The following is a 20,003-nucleotide window of genomic DNA, read 5'->3' as shown; positions in this document are numbered from 1 at the left end:
GTATACATGTTATTAAACTTGTTTGATTTTGCTCCTGTTATTCTGTCTCATGTCAATTTAATTCATAGTCAAGCCAGAAGGAACTAGAGAGGAAGGAACTCCCCTACATTTGGAAAAGAGGGGGATGGAAAAAGAATTAATGGGGAAGGGATGGAGTGAGAAAGGAGAGCAAAACAAAAGAGAGAAGAACAGCACCCAAATCTTGTGCATTCTTCACACTTAAGGGCTTGTCTGTTGATACTGATTATTGATATTGATACTTGCGATGAACCACCTTTTCTCCGGGGCTTTCCAAAGTCTCATCTTCAGGGCCTTTCTCAGCTTGGGGCTGCTTAGCACAAGAATGCTGGAGTGCAGACAGATGCCTGCATAGGTCACCACTTCCCAGGCCCAGTGCCACTGATCCTGCAGAGTTGTGATTTTCATAACAGTAATAATCAGGGACAGGAAATATGATGTGTAGAACACGAGGAAGAAGGTAAGTGACTTAAGGGCCATGGTGTGAGCCTGGGTGCTGGGATCATGTGGGCCGGGTCTATGGGCCCTCATCTGCCGCAAGTGCCGGCGCAGTGAGAACATGAGCAAGAGAGTGGACACCAGGAACAGGAGGAAGGGAATTGACATTGCAAGCACATCTTGAGGTAGAAAAAAGTGCCAAGAGAAGGTCCTTATTCTATCAGCCAGAGTGTGGTTTCCATGGGACCTCAGGGAGGCAATCATCTGCATAAGAATTATATTCCCACTGACTGATGAGATGCCTGTCACAACAGATATGATCAGGGAGCCCAGCAGCAGCCTGGGCACTGACCGAGAAAGTCTCCACTTCAGCCAGAAGAAGATGGGATGAGAGAAGGATGAGATCTTCACACAGTAGAAGGCAGCAAGCCAGGCAGTAAGCCAGAAAGTGAGACTGTTGATAAACTCCCAAAGAGCGCCCAAATAGGAAACTTGGGAACAAAAATTAAATAACGACATAAAGTTGCTTAGGAGAGCCATCCCATGCAGGCAGAACCGGGAGGCAGCCAGGCAGGACACAATCATGTCACCTGAGGGCAGTGTGCGGCATCGCACCCATTCCCTGCCTAGCACAACAACAATGAAGCCATTCTGCGACATTGCAGCCAAGGACTCTAGAAGAAAGATGACCATGAAAATCAATGTGAGTGAGGAAGGCATCTTCTCCCAGGAGGTTCTGCTCAGACTCAGCTCCTGTTCACACATGCTGGGAGAAATCCACAGATGAGACTATAAATGTAGTAAACTCTCACTCTAGATTCATGCAAAAACCTAGCTACCTAGCAAACACCTCCAGTACCCAAAATTTGAAAACAGGATTCCTGTGATCTCCCTTGCCATTCAAATCACTCCAAGCTCAATGAGACCCTGTCTCTATTTGCATAACCTGCATTTGCCTGTATTTTTATCACAGCCAGATGCAGTGGAGTTTTAACAAAACAGAGGCCCCAGGAGTGATTGAAATACCCATATTTTGCACTTTATTTCTTACTATACTACGTCTTTCACCCACCTCTAACCACGAACTTCCCTGACCCTTCATGACCTGGGTTAATACTTTATTTAATAGCATGTATACATTATTAAGACCCCCTCCCGAAAGTGTGGAGTAAGAAGTCATTCATATGGACAAGTTGTGGAAGAACTAAGCTCCCTTTTATCCTCCACTGATCTCTCACCATCCTAAAATTTCACTGTCAGACTTCATATTGATGTTCCAGGAGTCTCCAGTTAAGTATAAGTTTCCCTGATAAGGTAACCTCAAAGCTCTAAGCCATCAACACCTTAGCTTCAATGTGCTTAACAAACCAAAATTAATCCTTTCCTAAGAAAGCTCTGAAGAAATGAGAAAAGAGTTGAGAAGTCATAATGAGAAGAAGGGAAAGGCAGAGAAGGTGAAACTGGTAGATCAGATACAGAACAGACTTCACAGTAGGAGCCAAGAAAGCAAGAGTTAGTGGGATGAAAGGAGGAACTCAGAACAAAGCTCACAATGAGCACACAGGTAAGGACTGCTTTATGCAGGATGAGCCACATCCTACAACAATGCTTAAGAGAATAACAACCAACCTGTTAGAGCACCTCTCCATTTATAAAGGATTTAACACATTACATTTTGCGTCCACCAATAACCATACAACGTGACACTCCTTCAGATCAGCCACCCAGGCTCAGGGAGTCATGATGAAAGATCCAGCTAAGGTGAGTTTAAAAGCCTGGAATGCCTATGAACATGAAAAACAGAAAAGAAAAGAGAGAAAGAGGGAAGAGAGAGAAGGAGGGTAGAAAAAAGAGAGGTAAAGAAGCAGTGGATAGAGTCCACTTTTCAGATGGTGAAGATGCTAGAGTCACGGTCCTCCCCCATGACCTCTTAGGGATCAGGGCCCTGCCTCTCAACTTACCTGGTCTCACTCAAGATTCCAGGTGAGAGGACTATGTGTGAAACATTAAAGAGAAATAAAAACTAGGATTAACATTTATAGAGGAGACCACAGGAAAAAGAAAATCAGCTACCTTTCAAATATGGTATTTGCTTAAGAGCTGTCTCATTTTTCTCAGAAGCTTATCAAAGAGGATATAATGAAATCTGATCAACAGTCTTCCAACACAGCTTCAGTGACTTGGTTTAGTTCTCTGCATGTTTTCCTCTGGCTAGTTCCTGAAGACAGCAGCAATGAGTGGCTTCTGTCTGTTTCACAACATTTTGGCTCTTCTCAGAATCCTTTGGCCAAAGGCCAGCTTCATGATGCCACCAAGAAGCTCATTGAGGCAATGGTACACACACCCTGGTGCTGTCATACGTAACCAAGTATCCCTGTGTGCTCACAGGCAACTTTCATGTGACTTACACATTCATCACAGCATACACTTCCCCAGAAACAGTCTTTCCTGAGACTTTTCCTTTTCTACAATTAACAGCTCGACAAAGTCAATATTTTCTCCTCTTTCAGTACTCTTCCATAAGAAGGAAGAAAGAATATTCCTCCTGAGGCACAAGTTCATCCATCTCTCAGGGTTCCACTAGATATGTCTTATAGAAGTCTCACGTCCCATTCATAGTCTGTCTCCAAAAGAGGATGCAAGCAGGACAATGCTGTTAGGTGTGTTTCAGAGTCTTCCAATATGCACCAGCAATCAAAATACTACATGTTTCTCACAAAAGCTGCATCATGTTTCTCTTTTCTAAAGGTGTCCCATGCTTGCAAATGAAGTTGATGAATCCTTTTCTGCAGCACCATTGGCAATATATGTTTTAGATGATGCCTGGGTCCTCTGTGAAATGGTGCTAGTGTCAAACAAGTAAGAGCAGAAGGTCAGATTCCAAGTGAATGATTCTGAAGAGACCACTTCAGAGCACTTCCTTCATTTTGCTCCTCTACAGTAGCAAAGGAGTTTTTGGGTTCTGTCCACTACTTTGTTTTTTATGTTATTTTTTCTTATTACATTCAAAAATGCCTTGAGTCATCTTAGGGATGTGAAAATACACAATTTATTTGGTAGAATTTGTAAATCTTGGTTCCATTCTTCACTGAGCCTTTGAAAGATAAGCACTGTGGGGTTACCTCCATGTTCTTCCATTGTTTCATCAGGTAACTGATGGTCTGTGACAGAAAGTTGGAGGAGGAAGGAAATAACAATGTTTTTAATGGCTAGACTGCTCATAAATATTAAATTAAATCATGCAGAAATTAAATCACAATTTCACACAGAATAAGCTCTAAATATTTTCCTGACTCTACAGACCTCCTCTTATTCATATATTCAGGTAAATAATTTTGGATAAAACATTAGATCTAACAGCAATCCAACATAAAATAGAATTGAGCTTTCTGAAAGTAAATTTGGAAGTTTTAAACATCGTTAATTATCAAAATGTGCAAACACAGTTAAGTATTCTTTAATATTCAGGTAAATTTACACACTTTCCTTTCAAATGAAAAATAGCATTTTAAAGTTATTTTTACAATAATGAAGTTAGCCTGCAGGGAGGTCCAGATTGCAATTTCATACCAACTCAAAAGCCTTTTGAATAGTTCTCTTCTCTGTCTTGCACCATTCAAGCAGTTGGAAGCAATAAAATTAATCTCTTAAGGAATAAATCAATGCTGCTTGCATAAGGCCATAAACTTCATTTGAATATGTAACATCTACTGGAGAGATAAATCATGTCTAGCTTCTAACTCAGTGGATGACAAGCCATACCTTCCGGGAGGTTCTCATAGTAGGGAAGGAGCAAAAGGAGAACTGAGAAAGTAGAACCACAGGCCCACATCCTCTCTTCAAACTGAACCTCTATGTTTATATCTACTTTATAGACTGAGTTTCTAGATAAGATTTCAGTTAAACACCGGACTCCACCACAAAAAACAAAATTGAAACTGATGTCCTAGACCAAAAGTCATCAGAGAGGAAAAGATTTAATCAACGCATCTTCTTTCACTCCCTCCACAAAATTTATCTAAATTGTCTCTCAAGGAATTTTTAGAAATTATTTTCAAGGCTCCAATCCACAATGACAGAGAGAAAAGGAAAACAGAAAACATTTTGGAAGCTGGAAAGTAGATGAAAGAGTGATCAAAACATAGAATTAAGAAAATTGAATCCTATGCAAGCAGAAAGAAAAGTTGAGAACTAATCTGACTTTTACTCAGGATTTGCAGTGCCGGGTACTTCTGAAGAAAAACAGGTAAAACTTGGTTATAAATCAGTTTAAGATTCAGATTTGGAGATCATTTCTCCCCTTTGCATAACTGGGAAAACACTCCTGCCCTCCCTGGGAAAAGACTGTAATTGTATTCTCTGGAGAGAATAAAACAGGATCTCCGAGCTGGGTGTATCTCAACCACATTTGAGGCAAGGGCATCCTGAAAAGAGAAAAACTGGCTGAACAAATGCTTTTCCCTCACCTGGCTTCCCATGCCAATGGTGAACATTGGCCCCCAGGCCTTCACCCTCTAGGCAGGAGATGAGTGTATTTTTTTCTAAGAATCTAAACTTTCCAAGAGTAAGATCTAAAGACTGAATGCCTCAAATAATTTGCTCAATCTATCACTCCACAGTGAAGCTTGTGGTCAACAATTCCCATTCATGAGTTCAGAACTTCCAATCAGCCTTTCCATTCCTTACTCAAGATAAGCAAACAACAGGGAGTTTGGGACAGCAGAGAAAATGTGGAAGATAAGACCAAAACAAAGAAATCAAATAGCTACTTGGAAGAAAAAAAAATGCAAGGAGAAGAAACCTTTCCCCAAAAAAACCAATATTCTCAGGGGGTCAAGAGAATATAACAAAGCCATATAAAATAAGAGAGTGTAGTTTAAAAATACACAAAATTTTTAAAAGGGGAGTGCTTGGGATTAAAAACATGGGATCTGAAACTAATCACCCAGCAGAAGAGGTCGAAGATAAAATATATGAAATATCTTAGAAAGTAGAGAAAAAAAATTAGGTGAGAAACAAGAGAATGACAATCCAGGATATCAAATATCCAAGTAATAGGGATTCTAAAAAGAGAGAAATAATAAATGGACGGCAGAAAACCATCAACAAAATAGTTGAAGAAAAATTCTCAGAACTAAAAGACATGGGTTATCATATTAAAAGGGCCCTCCAATATCTGGTCCATGGTCATAAAATTTCAGAGTAATGAGCATAAAGAGAAGATCCTACAATCTTTTAGAGAGAGAAAGGAGAGGGGAGGATAGGAGTTCAAAATATTTTAAAAATTAAATTGGTCTCACACTTTTTAAAAGTAACTTTGGAAGCTAGAAAGCCATGAAACCATTATCTCTAACCTAGAATTCTCTATCTGAATACTCAAGTGCAAGGGAAAAATCAAGACTTGACTTGGGAACAAGCCAAGTCCAAAAAAGGTTTACTTTCTATGCACTCTTTCTCTTGGAACTACTCTTCTAAAGCTATGGAGTATGCCATGATAAAGGAAGACATGGGGTATAGACAATACAGACCACGATGAGAGAGAGGCAAAGGATCACCAGGACCATCATAAAGGCAGATCTCAGGATGAATGGAAGGACACCAAGCATGGGGACAAGTCCAGACTGGAACAGGACAAGAGGCTCCAGGAGAGACTTTCTCAGGCAAATAAAATGTTAGAATACATCATGACTCTAAAATGTTGAGAAATATTTAGAGTTTTGATGAAGAGTTTGAGAGGAAAAGCAAACACAGCAAAATAATTGTTAATACAACAGAAAACAAAAGTTTACACCAGAAAGAACATGTAATTGTTTAATACGTAGTTCCATTATGAATAGCATTTCCACTTTCAATATAGGAAAACTTTTTTCTCTACTTGCAACACTTCTGACTTCTGACAAGATATGTGTGTGGGATTTTCTCACACTAACCAATTCTCCAACTCTCCAGACAATAACTGGGTGTCCTATAATTCAGTTCTGACTCACACTACTTGAAGTTAGTGCAGACCCACAGGTTAAAGGCTCAGTCCAGCAAGATTGCCTCCCACTTCAGATGACAGTTGTCACCTGTATTTCTGACCAACCAGCTATATATTAAGGGTTCCTGCACTCCCTTCTCAGGTTCAACATTTTGCTAAAACAACTCAGAGATCTCAGGGAAACAATTTACTTACATTTACTGGCTTATTATGAAAGATTCATATGAATAGCCAGATAAGGTGAGATCTGGAAGAGTTCTGAGTGCAGGAACTTCTGTCTCCATGGAATTGGGGTTCCCCAACCTCTCATCAGGTGAATGTATCACCAACCCGGAAGCTCTCTGAACACCCATCTTTAGGGTTTTTATGGAGGCTCCATTATGTAGGTATGATTGATTAAATCATTGGCCTCTGGTAATTAACTCAATCTCCAGCCACTCTTTCCTCTTCAGAGATTGGTGGTTGGGCTGAGAGTTGCAGCCTCCTACTCATGCCTTGGTCTTTCTGGTGGACCAGCCCTCATCCTGAAGCTAGAATGCTCAACCACCAGTCATCTGATTAGCATACAAAACGTCACTCCCATCAGCAGAGATTCCAAGGGTCTTAGAAGCTATCGTGTCAAGAACTGAGGTCAAAGACCATATATTAGAACAAAAGATGCTCCCAACATGCCTATCACTCAGGAAATTACAAGAATTTTAGGAATTCTCCTCTTCTAAAGCCTTAACCATATTCTTCCAAGTGAAAACTCATGACTCTGTTAGCTCATCTGTGCTCTTCTGTTCCTCTCTCCTCTTACCATAGTTCAATCTCCAGCTAGCCTTGCAACATAACGTTTTGGGGCCTCAGCTTCCCAGATTTTTTGACAACTTACCATAAATTCAGTTATTTATTTGAAAATTCTATGTAACCTCTATTCTGTCTTGTTATTTTTATCCTATTTTGACTGGCTCAAACATATGAATCTGTATGGGAGCAGAATTTGCTACCCCAAAATATGTCTCTTTGACTTGATTGTATTTAAAAACAAAAGACTCAGGAGGAAACTTTGACCTTCCCCCAACTGCCTAAGAATTTAAGAGAGAAGGCATGTTTCAGGAAGGAGCCAATATCATAGGTAACTATATATGATGTGAACTAGGTGTAATAGACAGGGAGGAATCTAGGGAGGCCCTTTTGATCAAAGTTCTCTCCATGTCTCATCATCTTTGCAAGGCATGGCAAACATTTGTTTACCAAATTTGCTCCTCCATCTCCTTGTGAATTGCCATCTTCCCCTTTGATGTTTCAAACCACTAGCCTCAACATTCTTTTATGTCTTTAGCTGAAGATGATATTTAAGGTGGTAGCTTAAGCCATGTTGGTTAGTTACTCAGTTTTCCTGGATTTCTCCCATGTATTCATACTATTAAACTTGTTTGATTTTCTCCTGTTATTCTGTCATGTCAATTTAATTCTTAGACCAGCCAAAAGAAGCTAAATGGGTAGAGAAATATTTCTTACTTCCCTACAGGTAGTGATTAGCATGAGATAAAACTTAACTGGCTGGACATTCCTTGCTCTGCCACCACTGAAGCTGAGAAATCCTGGATCTCTGACAAGAGCTGGGAGAAAGTAAGAGTTCTTGCCACATCAGTATCCTACATCAGTCCCTGAAGGAGAGTGGAACCTACACTGGTAAGTTTTTTCCTTTTCTAAATTTGGATTAGCTAGAGAAAATATTTGTGAAGCTAGTTTTTGGATCCAGTGACTCTGGGAAATTTACTAGCATACTCTTTGGTTTATTGATCCTTCTCTTCCCAGAGATGGTCATTGTCTTTCCTTGTCTCTGTCTTTTCAATTGTTTGCCATAAAAAGAAGAAAAACTTAGGGCAGGATGTAAGCATAGGCTGACTCAGCTGATTATTTAAAAGTTAGATGAATAAAATGGGCTTTAATGGAGGTAAATAAAGGTTTTAATATTGTACTACCTAAGGATGGATAGGCCAAAGAGATCCCCTACCAGCAGCACTAACATTAAAGAGCCCTGAATGAATCCACTCTATTTATCCCAGTTTGGAGAAATTTAAAAAGCCAGAAGGAGAGATCACAATGAGAAATCTGACCAACAATCCCATGGGGCAACATTTAGGACAGTTAGTCAAGGTAAAGATAAGAAAAGGGCTAGGAACCCTTGATTCAACCTCTCACTGAGGACTCAAAGCCTTTTGCACAGAAAAATTTTAAATGACCAGAAGACAGAGAGGAGAAATTTCTAACACTTCATGATCCAGGAACCTGAGCTGTGGTAACAAAACCCATTGGTGGGACCCTGATTCAGCCTACAATTAAATTGATAAAATGAAAAAGAATGTCTTAATAGGATTATAAAAGTTAGAATGCTTGAACTAATATTATATGAAGAGGTTATGTTAACTTTTCCTGAGTGTTTTTGGGGAATGGGTGTTATGTCTGGGTGGGAATGCTTCCACTACTCAGAATTATAAGACTGAGATTTGTCGATGGGGTCCTAATGGAAGCTACAGTTAGAGGTATAAGATTTGAAGGATTTAAGGTGAAAGATGGTAGGAAAATTGGTGAATTTGAACAGGTTTTATACAGAGTTATTTCATCTCTTTTGCCTGAAAGTGTTATGGGTTGTATTATGGAGATGGACATTGTGTCTCACTGGGGACTCTTTCCCCTCCCTGATATTGTAAGACAGAGGGCATAAAAGTCTGCCCTTCAGACAATGTTAATTAAACATGCTCAAGGGAGTTGATAGGACTAATAAGAAAGACAATGGAAGCCCCTCGAGGTGCATTGGTCTAGCTTTGAATTGTGCACTGGAAAAGAGAACCTTTGTTGAATGCTTTGTGCAGACTTTTTAAAGGTATGGCACATGGTACTGAAGTTTTAGAACATAAAAATCTTTTGATTTACCTCTTAGTTAAAAATCTTCCTGATATAAAGGAGCAAATTAAAGAAAATATAGTTGGATGAGTGGATCAGCCTTTTGAGACTATTCAGGCTACAACTCCAGTATTTAAGAAATTAAAAACAGCAATCTTTATCTTGCAAAAGAGGAAAGGAAATATTTTAAAATTTGGCAAAAAAAAATCACCTTAAATGTCCTCTCCACAAATATTAGTAAAAAGATTTAGTAGATGAAGTTAACTCTGTCCAACTGCTAAAACAAAATTTGGATCCAGCTCTTCTTTTATAAACTAGTGAGCTTTATATTGCACCTGGTTCATAGCAAAACTCTAATGAAAGATATAGGGTATCTGTGTCTGTCTGTGTGTTCATGTACGTCTATATGAATATGTTGTAAATGTGAGATATTTTTCTGCCTACAGATGGTATAGCCAAAATTAAGAGCTCCATTTAATTAGCTTAAAGTAAGCACTTATATAAGTCATTTCTAAATGTAATAGAAACTAATTCAAATGTTTTTGAAATTAACTTAATACATAACAATCTTTGGTAAATAAAAGCTCATTTAAGCTTGTTGGTTTCATTGAAATAGGCACGTCCTTAGAGTTATCAGCATAGGAGATGATGCAGACATGCAGCCTGGGTTTACTAGTCAAATAAACTCATGTTATCTCTGTTGCAAATTTGTCAGAAAAAAATAACTTAGAATGATAGCTAATTTTGTCTAATGTCTCATAAACTTTTCATGGGTAATCTAAACATAACTGTCGGGAGCATATGATTTAGATAGATGCAAGTGAGATGAGTTTATAGATAAGCAATAATTATATTCTATAGCATGTGTATTTAAAATAACTTCCAAAATCTCTTTGGTGACTTGAAACTTTAAAGTTTTGCTAGGCTTGATTAAATGATGGAAAATTTATTGACTATCTAGATCATTTTCAAATAGGATAAAATAGTGAAACATTAATTGCTAAACAAGTCTAAGTTTACCTACTTTTGGCTTTTATTATAGAGAAACTAAAATATATTGGAGTCTATTAGTAAACATATGTCATGCTTTACTGAAAATTGTACTATGAAGTAGCATATGTTTCTAGAAATTATGAAAATTATTTATAAATTTGCCAAGCTGACAAATGTTAATGTAAAAGATAGTTCAAAATTGCTTACTTCTTGGTTTTCACTAAAAATTAAGGTTTCTATACATTAAGAATTCTAATTAACATATGTGATTAAAGCAATTAAAATAAGGAAAACATTTCTGGATACAAAAATAAGATGCATGTTTTCAGAAAAGAAAGTATAAGGAATGGAGATATTTTTGTTTCTTTTGTTAAGAAAATGAATTTGCCCTCAACTAAATGTGGTTATGAGAAAGAGGAAAGTAAATTTTGTCCTAAGGATATGCTAAGAAGGAGGAAAGGCAAGGGACAGACAAATTCTGAATATAAAAAGAAAGTTATAGATGGTGTGTGAAAGAGGAACCCTCAGAAAAGAGTTCTCTGCATTGTCAATTTGGCTATGACTGGACTGAGTTTAATTAGGTAAATGACTTTTAATATCAAAAGTAAGCAGGTACAAAATTAGAATTTGGTTTTCTCTCTCTCTCTTAAAAGAATAGTTTTCTTGGACTTCTCACCTGCTCCTGATAGAGAAGTTATGAAAGATTTTTCTTTATTTTTGAGTAAGTCTATATGGATGGCAAAAATTCCTATGTTGTGTCAAAATAATTTCCTATGTTCAAAAACGTAAAGACTCTCTATTAAAGGAGCTACTTTTTCTCCACCTGTTTAGCTCTCTATGTTTCCCTTTAACATCTTCTGTTGTCACTTTGGTTAAATGGATAGCTAAAAATTGTTTCACAGTGACCTGTGATCATATTTAACCAAGCATTTTAAAGCTTTTTGGTATCTTTGACAAATTTTCCCAAAATTCAAATCCTAAATAATATCTTTCCTTTGACCTGAATGTAACTTTGAGAATTTCCAGCAGAACTCTGGGACTTCTCAAAGAATTTGTTCTTTTTTCCTATAAAGAAGGCGATATTAAACTAATTAGAGTCATTTGGTATGTTAAATGGCTTGGAAAGCATTGTCAATAAGTGATGCTAAACTTCCCTTATTGATATCCTTGAATGCATATATTATTTATATAAATATTCTAGAAGTTGTATGAATTTTTTCTGGTAAGTCCTGTAATAATGTTATCAGTCTAATTACTATGTTAAAATGTGTCTTACAGGAAAAAATAAGTTTCTTTGGCAATTACATTGTAATCACATCTTTAATCATGACATTATAAGTCTTTGGTGATTTACTGACAGTTATGGTCTTACTCTGATGTTTATGCAAATATGTGTCATCTTCAGAGAGATTCATGGAACGGACTCTGACACATACTCTAGAATGCAGGTTTTTGATAAATTCTCAGATCATAAAACTGAACTGGGTAAGAAATTACAGAACTCCAATGGAGAAACTGATTGCTTCATAAAACTGAGAACAAAAGATCAAGATCAAGAATTGATTATATGGGAGTGAGTGGACTGATGAGGATGATTATAATTTATGACTTTTTGTTTAAAATATTGTTTACTTTTTTAACGTTTTGTTTTTCCAGATTTAAAGAAAGCTTTTCCTCTTTTCTCTTAAGCTAATTATGACTTATGCAATTTGGTAAATTATATCTTTTAAGCAGAAGAGAAACATTTATCTAGTCCTCCTCTGTACCTGATCCCTCCAGAATTTGTAAACTCTTCATGAGTGAGTATTCTTATTTTCATGGCAATAGAGTGATTTGCATAAGCTCAATGAAAACCTGTACTCCTTATAACAGGACACAGTTGGAAATACTGGTTAAATTACCAAGGTTTTGACTGGAATGTAATATTTGAGAGAGACATGCATAGCCTCAGATATGACCAGATAGCTTTCATGAACAAAGTTTGACTTTATGGAACAAATAAAGCCCCTTAGAATTATTAGCCTGCTACATTACTCACAGGGTTCCCAGCAACCTTACCAGGTGAGTAAAGAAGGTCACTTCCTGGTAGGTGCTAGAAACTCAAGATATTTGGGGGACCATTAGAAGACAGGAATTCACCCAAATCTATTGGTATTGAGGGCAGAGTCTGATGACAAGTCCTTGGATTGGCTGTCCTGGTCTTGAGGCACCTTTAGAAGTTCCATCTTAGATACCTTACAAAAAGTTCCAGCAAAGCAGATTTAAGAGACCTAATGATCAATCACTATTCTTGCTGTACTTTTATAAATAGTGGGCCAAGTTTATTGAAATTAAACATATTTTACAAATCAATGAGTCTTAATTTGGCTACCTTTGGTAAAAATGGGGGTTATTTTAGAGAGAAAAATTATGTTTCATTAGAACTATAATCCACATTAGTGGGTATTAGAGTCTAGTTCTGTTAATTGTCTCTGAAGCTTTGTTTTCTACCTGTAAACTGGACTGGATCCTTAATTCTAGTTTCCTTAATTACCTGGTTACAAGTATCCAAATTAACATTTTCCATTTTCTTCATCTTTTTGATTTGGAATAATTGAGAACTGAAACTCCCTTTTTCCTGAAGCCCTGCAAACTAAAGCTGAACAATTTAATATGAAATTAACATTGATCACCATGACAGCTCATATTTAGATCATCTTCATGCCTGTTGCTGTGTAAGCCATTCAGAAAGATAAATGAACACCCAATGACATCATCAGAGATGTTTCAAACTGCAAAAGATGCTTCAACCCTGACATCTACAAATCTTCTTGACTGGGTATACCCTGGGCTCAGAAACTGGTTTAAAATTTGCTTAAAGCATTAATCTTGTTTTTCTTTTTGTTTCCATAGAAATGTCTCTTATTAAATACCTGATTGTTTGCTTACACAAGATAGGCCTAACTTTGGAAATCCACCTGCATCACCACCTCCTGAAGTGAATTTAACTGGACTGACATATTGTCAGGACTAAGAGACTTGATCAATGACATGGAACAACCTGCCAACTCAGCCTCTAGAATGGGAAACTTCTTAAAGTTTCGACAGTGGAAATGTAGGGGAACATAATTAGTTACCCAAAAATGTGTCTCTTTTGCTTGATTATTTTTAAGAACAACAGCCTCAGTAAGAAACTTTGACCTTCTCCCTAAATGTCTAAAAGAATATAAGATATGGGGCTGGCCCCATGGCCGAGTGGTTAAGTTCACGCGCTCCGCTGCAGGCAGCCCAGTGTTTCGTTAGTTCGAATCCTGGGCGCGGACATGGCACTGCTCATCAGACCACGCTGAGGCGGCGTCCCACATTCCGCAACTAGAAGAACCCACAACGAAGAATACACAACTATGTACCGGGGGGGCTTTGGGGAGAAAAAGGAAAAAATAAAAAATCTTCAAAAAAAAAAAAAAGAATATAAGATATAAGGCCTGCTTCAGGAAGGAGCTAATACCGTAGACAAGTACAGTATAATATGAAATAGCTGTAGTAGACAAGGAGGACATAGCAAGGCCCATTTGATCAAAGTCCTCTCCATGTCTCATGGTATTTTCAAGGCATGGCAAACATTTGTTTACCAAATATGCTTTTCCACCTCCATGTGAATTGCCATCCTCCCCTTTGAAGTCCCAAACCACTATACCCAATATCCTCCTTTGCCTTTAGCTGGAGATGGTATGTAAGTTGGTACCTTCAGCCATTTTGGCGAGTTACTCAGTTTTCCTGGGTTTCTTCCATGTATACATGCTATTAAATTTATTTGATTTTCTCCTGTTATTCTGTACCACATTAATTTAATTCTTAGACCAGCCAGAAGAACCTAGAAGGGTAGAGAAATATTTCTTCTTCCCCAACAAATCTCTCTTAACTGTGTCTCATGCTTTTGCAAATTGCTTCTAGCCTCTTGATATCAATATATTTTTATAGTGGACACCATTGGTAAAAATATATATATAAATATGAATCCGAACATATGCATACTTATTTACTTTAATTATAGGCATGTACTACTTTAGTAATACATTATGCACATCATAAAGCATACAACAAAAATAGGAATTTAAAGGATGAGATAAAAATAAATGGAAATTGGGGCCAGCCCCATGGCCGAGGGGTTAAGTTCGCATGCTCCGCTGCAGGCTGACCAGTGTTTGATCAGCTCGAATCCTGGGCACGGACATGGCACTGCTCATCCAGCCACACCGAGGCGGCGTCCCACATGCCACAACTAGAAGGACCCACAACTAAGAATATACAACTATGTACTGGGGGGCTTTGGGGAGAAAAAGGAAAAAATAAAATCTTTAAAAAAATAAATAAATGGAAATTGAAGTTGCCACACTGTCTTTACACCTCAAATGGATCATTTTGCACACACTCTGAGGTGTAAACATCTCAATTTGGAGACTACAATCCTAGGTATCAGCATCCAGGGTCCACTCCTGGCTGAGGGCCAAGAAGAATAGGATTATCAATTTTAAGAATTGTAGTAAATTTCCATTGTATTGCTTCTCTGTCTTTGTTGGCCAAAACCTAAGAGCACTTCAACATTAGACTATTCTTTTCAATTCAACCTGGAGCAATTGCTGTAACACCTGAACAGGACATACAGTGGTACAAAACTCATATCTTCCCTCAGACTTTCACTGGATCAAACTGATAAACCTCCATGTGTGAATTTGGTCTTAAGCAGGGCAGAAAAGAAGGGAATGGCAAAGATTGGCAGATAAAGGAAAGCAAGAAGTTGCAGGTGGGCCAAACACCACTGACTGGAGGGAGGAACACAAGAGGAGATCGAAATAAGCTTTACTGGGCTGGAGTAGAGAAACTGAATGAGAACAGAGCAGTGAGAGTGGGGAAGTTGATGTCACAAAGTGGGTGAGGTGGGACAATCTATGATAACATTAAAAATAAAAACACTTTAGATTGACCACAGAAAAAACTGACAACCATTACATGTCTCTATAAAGGGAGCACAAACCGTAAAGACATTTAGAGAATCTAATTAGTGTTACTTGAATAGAGAATGAGAGAGACCTGTAAGGAAATGAGGTCAGAATGCTAGACAAGGTAGTTTTGTACCCAAACTAGGGACTAGGAGCAGTGGGGAGGGTGATAGAAACAGAGAGGGATGGAAAGAGAATTAATGGAGCATGGAAGAAGTGGGGAAAAAGAAGGAAATTAAAAGAGAGGACAGGGCCCAAATCTTGTGCATTCTTCCCACTCATGGCTTTGTCTTCGGATACTGGTTATTGACACTGATAACTTGAGATGAATCACCTTTTGTCCAGGGATTTCCAAAACATCATCTTCAGGGCCTTTCTCAGCTTGAGGCTGCTTTGTACCAGGATGCTGGAGCATAGACAGATGCCTGCATAGATCACCACATCCTAGACCTAGTTCCAGTGATTATGAAGTGTTGTGATATGCATAGAAACAATAATGAGGGACAAGAAATATTATGTGTAGAAGACGAGAGAGACAGCAAGTGACTTCGGGGCCATAGTGTGAGCCTGGGTGCTGGGATCGTGTGGGCCAGGTCTATGATCCCTCATCTGCCTCAAGGACCGGTGAAGTGAGAACATGAGCAAGAGAGTGAACACCAGGAACAGGAGGAAGGAAATCAATAACACAAGCAGTATCTTAGCCAGAAAAATGTACAAAGAGATGTGCTCTGTTATATCAGCCACAGTGCTGTTTCCATAGGAAATATGGCAGGCAACCATCTACACAAGAATGCTATGCCCAGTGGCTAATGAGATGACTGTCACACCAGACATGATCAGGAAACCCAGCAGCAGCCTTGGCAGTGACTGAGAAATCCTCCACTTCAGCAAGAAGAAGACTGGATGAGAGAAGGACGAGATCTTCACACAGTAGAAGACAGCAAGCCAGGCAGGGAGGCAGAAAGTGTGCTGATGAAGCTCCAAGGGATGTTGAAATAGTGAATTTTGGAGCAAAAATCAAAGGAGGCCAGGAGTTTATTCAGGGGAATCATCCAATGCAGGAAGAACCTGGAGGCAGCTAAGCAGGCCACAGTCATGTCATCTGTGAGCAATGTGTGGCACTGCATCCAATCCCTGCCCAGTACAGCAAACATGAAGCCATTCTGCAAATTTGCAGTCAAGGACTCCAAGAAAAAGATGACCATGAAGATCAACATGGGTGAGGAGGACATCTTCTCCAGGGAGGTTCTGCTTAGACTCAGATCCTATTCTGAAGTGCTAGGACACATCCACAGGGAAAAACAGCTTCTCTGGCCAAGCTACCCTGTTGAGACCAGAGATGTAGAAAACTCTCTCCTTGGATTCACACAAAAGCCTAGTTACCAGACTACACCCTTAGCATCCCAGGATTTGCAAACAGGATTTCTGTGATCTTCCTTGCCATCCAAATCACTCTCAGCACAATTATGCCCGATCTTTATTTGCATAACCTGTATTGGCCTGTTCTTCACAAAAGCCAGATGCAGTAAAATTTTAACAAAATAGAGGCTCTGGGGGTGACTTAAAATACGTATACTTTAACTTTATTTCTTACTGCATTATCTCTTTACTACTTTTCTTTTAAAAATGATCTTATTGTTGGGGCTGGCCCCGTGGCCCAGTGGTTAAGTTTGCATGCTCTGCTTTAGCAGCCCAGGGTTTCACCGGTTCGGATCCTGGGCACAGACATGGCACCGCTCATCAGGCCACGCTGAGGTGGCATCCCACATGGCACAACTAGGAGGACCTACAAATAAAATATACAACTATGTACCAGGGGACTTTGGGGAGAAAAAGGAAAAACAAAATCTTTAAGAGAAAAAAAAAAAACAAAGTAAAAAGCTAAAGATAAATTTTATTTAAAAAAATGACCTTGTTAATGCCATCACAGTTCTAAAAGAACAGCCTAATTCTAAAGGAGTCAGGCCAAAACCTAAACACCACAGTTAAATGGAATAGCCTAATCCTAAAGGAGTTAGGCTGAAGACTGAAAGTACAGTTCCACTAGAATAGCTTAGTTCCAAATGAGTTGGGTTGAAAGTTAAACAGCACAGTTCCAATAGAACAGCCAAATTCCTTTGGAGTCAGGCTGGAGGCTGAACGCCACAGTTCCAGTTAAACAGCCTAATTCCAGAGGAATTGGGCTAATGGCTGAACAGCCCATTCAAATAGAACAGCCTGATTCAGAAAAGTCAGGCCAAAGAGTCAACTGAGTTTTCACAGACAAAACAAGGCCTTAACCAGAAAAGGATGAAACCTTAAAATAGATCTTGAATAAAGCTTGTAGAATCTCAAATGCAATGACAGTGGAAGCTTGAATGGAAGAGAGAGACTGACCCTCAAACTCCAGGGTTGATGAGAAAAGCAGCAAGTTCGATGGGCTCTAGTGAGTACTGCACTTGTTTGCTCACCAGCCATGGAGTCGTTGGGGGTCTTCTCTGGATCCTCATATAAGCCACCAAAATGCTCACCTTAAACAAATAGATAGCCACTTATTTCTCCAGCAAAATAGATGTATTTAGGATCAGTAAAGAATTGCAAATTTGGGGTCTACAACTGTGATGACCATGTGCAAGTCTGGAGTAACAAGAGGGGAGAAATTCTTTTATAGAAGGAAGAAGAAGTTGTAAGTTTAGTACTGTAAACAGAGTCCATTGGAGGAGACTAGGAGTTTGAAATGTACTGGCTTATCATTCGCTAGGTTGTGACAGTCTCTCATTGGCTGAGCTGTTGCCGGGAAGCAAGAGTAAGACCTTCTCTTTCCTGTTGGGCTCTCATATAGACATAGGGCATGAGAGCTCCCCATTCTGGCCTCTTGACTCCAATTTAAGGAGGTTTCTGTTGATTAGTTGTCACAAGTTTGAGGGTAGGCTTTCTCCTGGATCTTGAGGTCCGCTCTCCTTGTGTTTGAAGCTCTTCAGGCTTTACTCAGAACTTGTCCTTTTGTTAATAAAGGCTTTTGCCCTTTCTTCCACTACTCCTTTGGACTTTGGTCTGATTCCTTTCAGAAAAGGAGTGTTCCTACTGGAATTATGCCATTCAACCTGTGGTCTGACTTCTTTGGAATCAGATTGTTCCTGTGGGAATGGTGCTAGACTTTAGTTTGATCCCTTTGGAATTGGACTGTTCTTACCAGAACTGTGTTGGCCTTTGGTTCAATTCCTCTTGGAACTAGGCTCTTCTATTGGAGTTGTGAAGGTATTTGTCCTGCAGGCTGTTTAGAAATTTTTCTTTTGTTTTAGAGAAAGACCTCTGAGAAGTTGGATCCCAGTCATCTAAATGTTTTTAGGGCACACCCCCCTTCAGAGATTCTGGCTGGTTTTATGTTTAAAAATCACAATCTCTGCTGATGCGCCTTTCTGAATAAAATGAGCTGACTTAACCAAAAGCAATTTAGAACACCAGTGGTCATTATGGGGAACTTTTGAACTCCCCAAACTTACTGTTCTTAAAACCAAATTGGATAACCATAGCTCTGAAATTGCCAAAATTGAATGGAATGGATATTTCAATTGGAATTTTGAGGTTTCCATATGTTACCAGGAGTCTTCAAATTGCTTCTCTGAAAAATAAAATGTTAAGATTAACTGAGGCAAATAAACAATTAAAGAAATGAAAAGTGGCTTCAAACCCTCTCTTTCTCCTCTCTCACCTCCTTTGTCTCCGGACCTGCATCAGCTTAGGCCCCAACTCCAGTGCCATATTCCTCCTTCCCTTCTATACTGCCTACACCTCTTCTACATCCTTAGTTTCCCCATTCTAATTCTCTCACCAAACTTCCTCTTTTCTCTAAGCATCTCCCTGCTCCCTCCTTCTCTGAACCTATGAGAACCTGTTAAATCTTTTGAGGATCCAAAGAAAAGTCAAATCTTGTATGTTCCCTGGATATTCAATTATGAGCCACAGTTGAAGAGTTTTCTAAAGTACCTGAGTATCCCTGTAGGTTGCTGAAGTATCTAACATAGTTATTCACTTATCAACCTGGTTTTTCAGACCTATATCAGTTAGTCCACATGCTTGTTGGTGAGGGTCAAGTCAAACATTGGATAAAATGTGCCCGATGGGAAAATCCTGAAAGGGATTTAGAAAAAATTTAGACCTAACTTTTGACTAAAGGCTATATCACTTGCTGGGAAAATCCACCAAGCAATTACAGTAGTTTTCCTAAGCCTATTGATTGGGACAAAATTCAGGCTTATGCACAAAAATCTGGTAAACCTCTTCATGACTATTATAATTGCCTTCAGATTGTCTCCAGACAAAATTCTGATCTTCCTTCAGATGTGGCATCCACATGGGTAGCTTTTAACTTTATGTGTATTAACGGACTGAACCGGGGCCTTTCCCTTTTAGTAAAAAGGACCAGGGTGGAATGGGAAACTGCGCGCTCTATAAATTTAGTTGATTTGGCAAATCAGCTCACTCACACCCTACATGAGTTGCCTAAAAGAAAGACTGCCAAAATTCTTAATCTTCAAATCTGGCAAGTGAATATCCCTACACAAAACCAAAAACCTCCTAGTTTCTGCTATTATTGCAAAGAGCCAGGACATTGGAAAAGAGATTCTTACAAACCTAGGTGCTTCAGGAACTTTCAGCCCTCTAACTAACCTTTCCAGTGTCCTTCTAAATCCCAAAGATGGAGCCCTGAGGAACTCCAGGGG

General features: G+C 38.9%; 1 protein-coding gene across 1 annotated transcript; it reads right to left on the bottom strand.

Annotated features, from left to right (window-relative positions):
* Positions 1-219: 219 nt before the first annotated feature.
* Positions 220-1,200, bottom strand: LOC124243394 (taste receptor type 2 member 143-like). The gene has a single exon (XM_046668969.1). The coding sequence runs from the start codon at positions 1,174-1,176 to the stop codon at positions 220-222; it is 957 nt and encodes a 318-aa protein (XP_046524925.1). The 5' UTR covers positions 1,177-1,200.
* Positions 1,201-20,003: the final 18,803 nt, after the last annotated feature.

The sequence above is a fragment of the Equus quagga genome, chromosome 8, assembly GCF_021613505.1.
Source record: "Equus quagga isolate Etosha38 chromosome 8, UCLA_HA_Equagga_1.0, whole genome shotgun sequence".
Lineage (NCBI taxonomy): Eukaryota > Metazoa > Chordata > Mammalia > Perissodactyla > Equidae > Equus > Equus quagga.
The sequence above is the reverse complement of the archived record's forward strand: the minus strand, read 5'-3'. Positions and strand labels throughout refer to the sequence as shown.

Bases quoted from the DNA above. Each gene is read 5' to 3' on its own strand.
- LOC124243394 (XM_046668969.1), bottom strand. From the start codon at position 1,176: ATGCCTTCCTCACTCACATTGATTTTCATGGTCATCTTTCTTCTAGAG.